At 35.5% G+C, this 1779-nt stretch overlaps 1 protein-coding gene across 1 annotated transcript in view; it reads left to right on the top strand.

Moving 5' to 3' along the window:
* The window catches only part of LOC102774312 (cilia- and flagella-associated protein 44), a gene marked incomplete at its 5' end in the record, with an annotated part of 31473 nt that overhangs the window by 4943 nt on the left and 24751 nt on the right, over window positions 1–1779 (top strand). Inside the window, one exon of the mRNA XM_006752682.2 lies at window positions 1340–1532. Coding sequence (XP_006752745.1) covers window positions 1340–1532 — 193 coding nt within the window. The remainder of the gene's footprint in view (window positions 1–1339; window positions 1533–1779) is intronic.

Here is a 1779-nt window from a genome sequence, read left to right as displayed (position 1 = left end):
TGTTAAATTTAAAGAGATAAATTATACTATTTCTCTTTGTCCTAAAGGAAGATTCTATTAAATAGATATTACATAGTGAATAGTGACATCAGTTTTTTGGTATTTCAGCTTCACTAAAATATGATGTATCTTTTTTTTCTTTTTCTTTTTTTAAAATATATTTTATTGATTTTTTACAGAGCGGAAGGGAGAGAGAGAGTTAGAAACATCGATGAGAGAGAAACATCGATCAGCTGCCTCCTGCACATCTCCTACAGGGGATGTGCCCGCAACCCAGGCACATGCCCTTGACCAGAATCGAACCCGGGACCTTTTAGCCCGCAGGCCGACGCTCTATCCACTGAGCCAAACCGGTTTCAGCTAATGTATCTTTTTTTTTCAAATTGTCATAGATAGTGGGCAAAAGTAGGTTTATAGTTGTAATACAAATAAATAATACAATTAATAAATAACACAAGAATAAACTGTATTTTGCATACTCACAACTGTAAACCTACTTTTTCTCACTCCAGTATAGATATAAAAAAAAAAATTGTTTTTGAGACCACCCATGCAATTATATTAGTTGACATCCACATATCAATAAAAATTTCAATTTATTTAATGTAGATTTATTTGAGAAAACAAAACATTAAAAAATTGATCTTATTTGATTACAAATGTAACCATGTGTTTTTGTTTTTTTTTACAAAAGAATTATAAAATTTTAGTCATATAAATGAATGGCTCTGCAAACATCAGAAATGTAAACTTCTATTAAGAAGCTTTGGAGCCCTGGCCAGTTTGGCTCAGTGGATAGAGTGTCGGCCTGCGGACTCAAGGGTCCCAGGTTCGATTCCGGTCAGGGGCATGTGCCTTGGTTGTGGGCACATCCCCAGTGGGGAGTGTGCAGGAGGCGGCTGATCGATATTTCTCTCTCATCGATGTTTCTAACTTTCTATCCCGCTCCCTTCCTCTCTGTAAAAAATCAATAAAATATATTTTTTTAAAAAAAGAAGCTTTGGAAATGTAACCTTACGTTGCAATGCACATTGCTCTCTAAACCTGGTTTAACAGATGAAATATTTTAATATTAATAATGCATTTCAAAATGTTTTTATTGATTTCAGAGCAGTTAGGGAGAGGGAAAGAGAGAGAGAAACATTAATGATGAGAGAGAATTATTGATTGGCTGCCTCCTGTACACCTCACACTGGGGATTGAGCTTGCAATCCAGGCATGTGCCCTGACTAGGAATCAAATTGTGACTTCCTGGTTCATAGGTCAATGCTCAATCACTGAACCACACCGACTGGGCCAGATGAAATATTTTCATCTGTTCTTGTTCTTGTTTGTTTAGTGGAGAATAAATGAATCTATGAAGGAGATGGAAGAGAAAAAGAATGAAATCACCAGGCTCCAGGACCAAGAAAAGGCACTCTATGCTAGTTTTCAAGCAGCCGTTGGAGAAAACAAATTTGCTAACTTCCTCATGAAGGTCCTAAAGAAAAGGATAAAACGGGTGAAGAAAAAAGAAGTCGAAGGAGATGCTGGTTTGTATTTCTTTCTTATATATGAAAATATTTTTTTCTCACTAGCATGAAATAGAGAAATAAATAAGTCGTGTTCATCACAACATAGACGATGTAGCAGCATTGTGGGATTTAAAGAGGAGATGATATAAACCTTTTTAGTCTGTATAGGTCAAATCTCACTTTTTCTTCACTGCCACTTCAGACGATGTTTTATTTTCAAAACTTGAAAATAAGAGGAAGGAAAAGGCATGGCATAAATATTAAT

This window comes from Myotis davidii, unplaced genomic scaffold (genome assembly GCF_000327345.1).
Source record: "Myotis davidii unplaced genomic scaffold, ASM32734v1 scaffold470, whole genome shotgun sequence".
Lineage (NCBI taxonomy): Eukaryota > Metazoa > Chordata > Mammalia > Chiroptera > Vespertilionidae > Myotis > Myotis davidii.
Note: the sequence above shows the minus strand (reverse complement) of the source record. Positions and strands in the feature narration are given on the sequence as shown.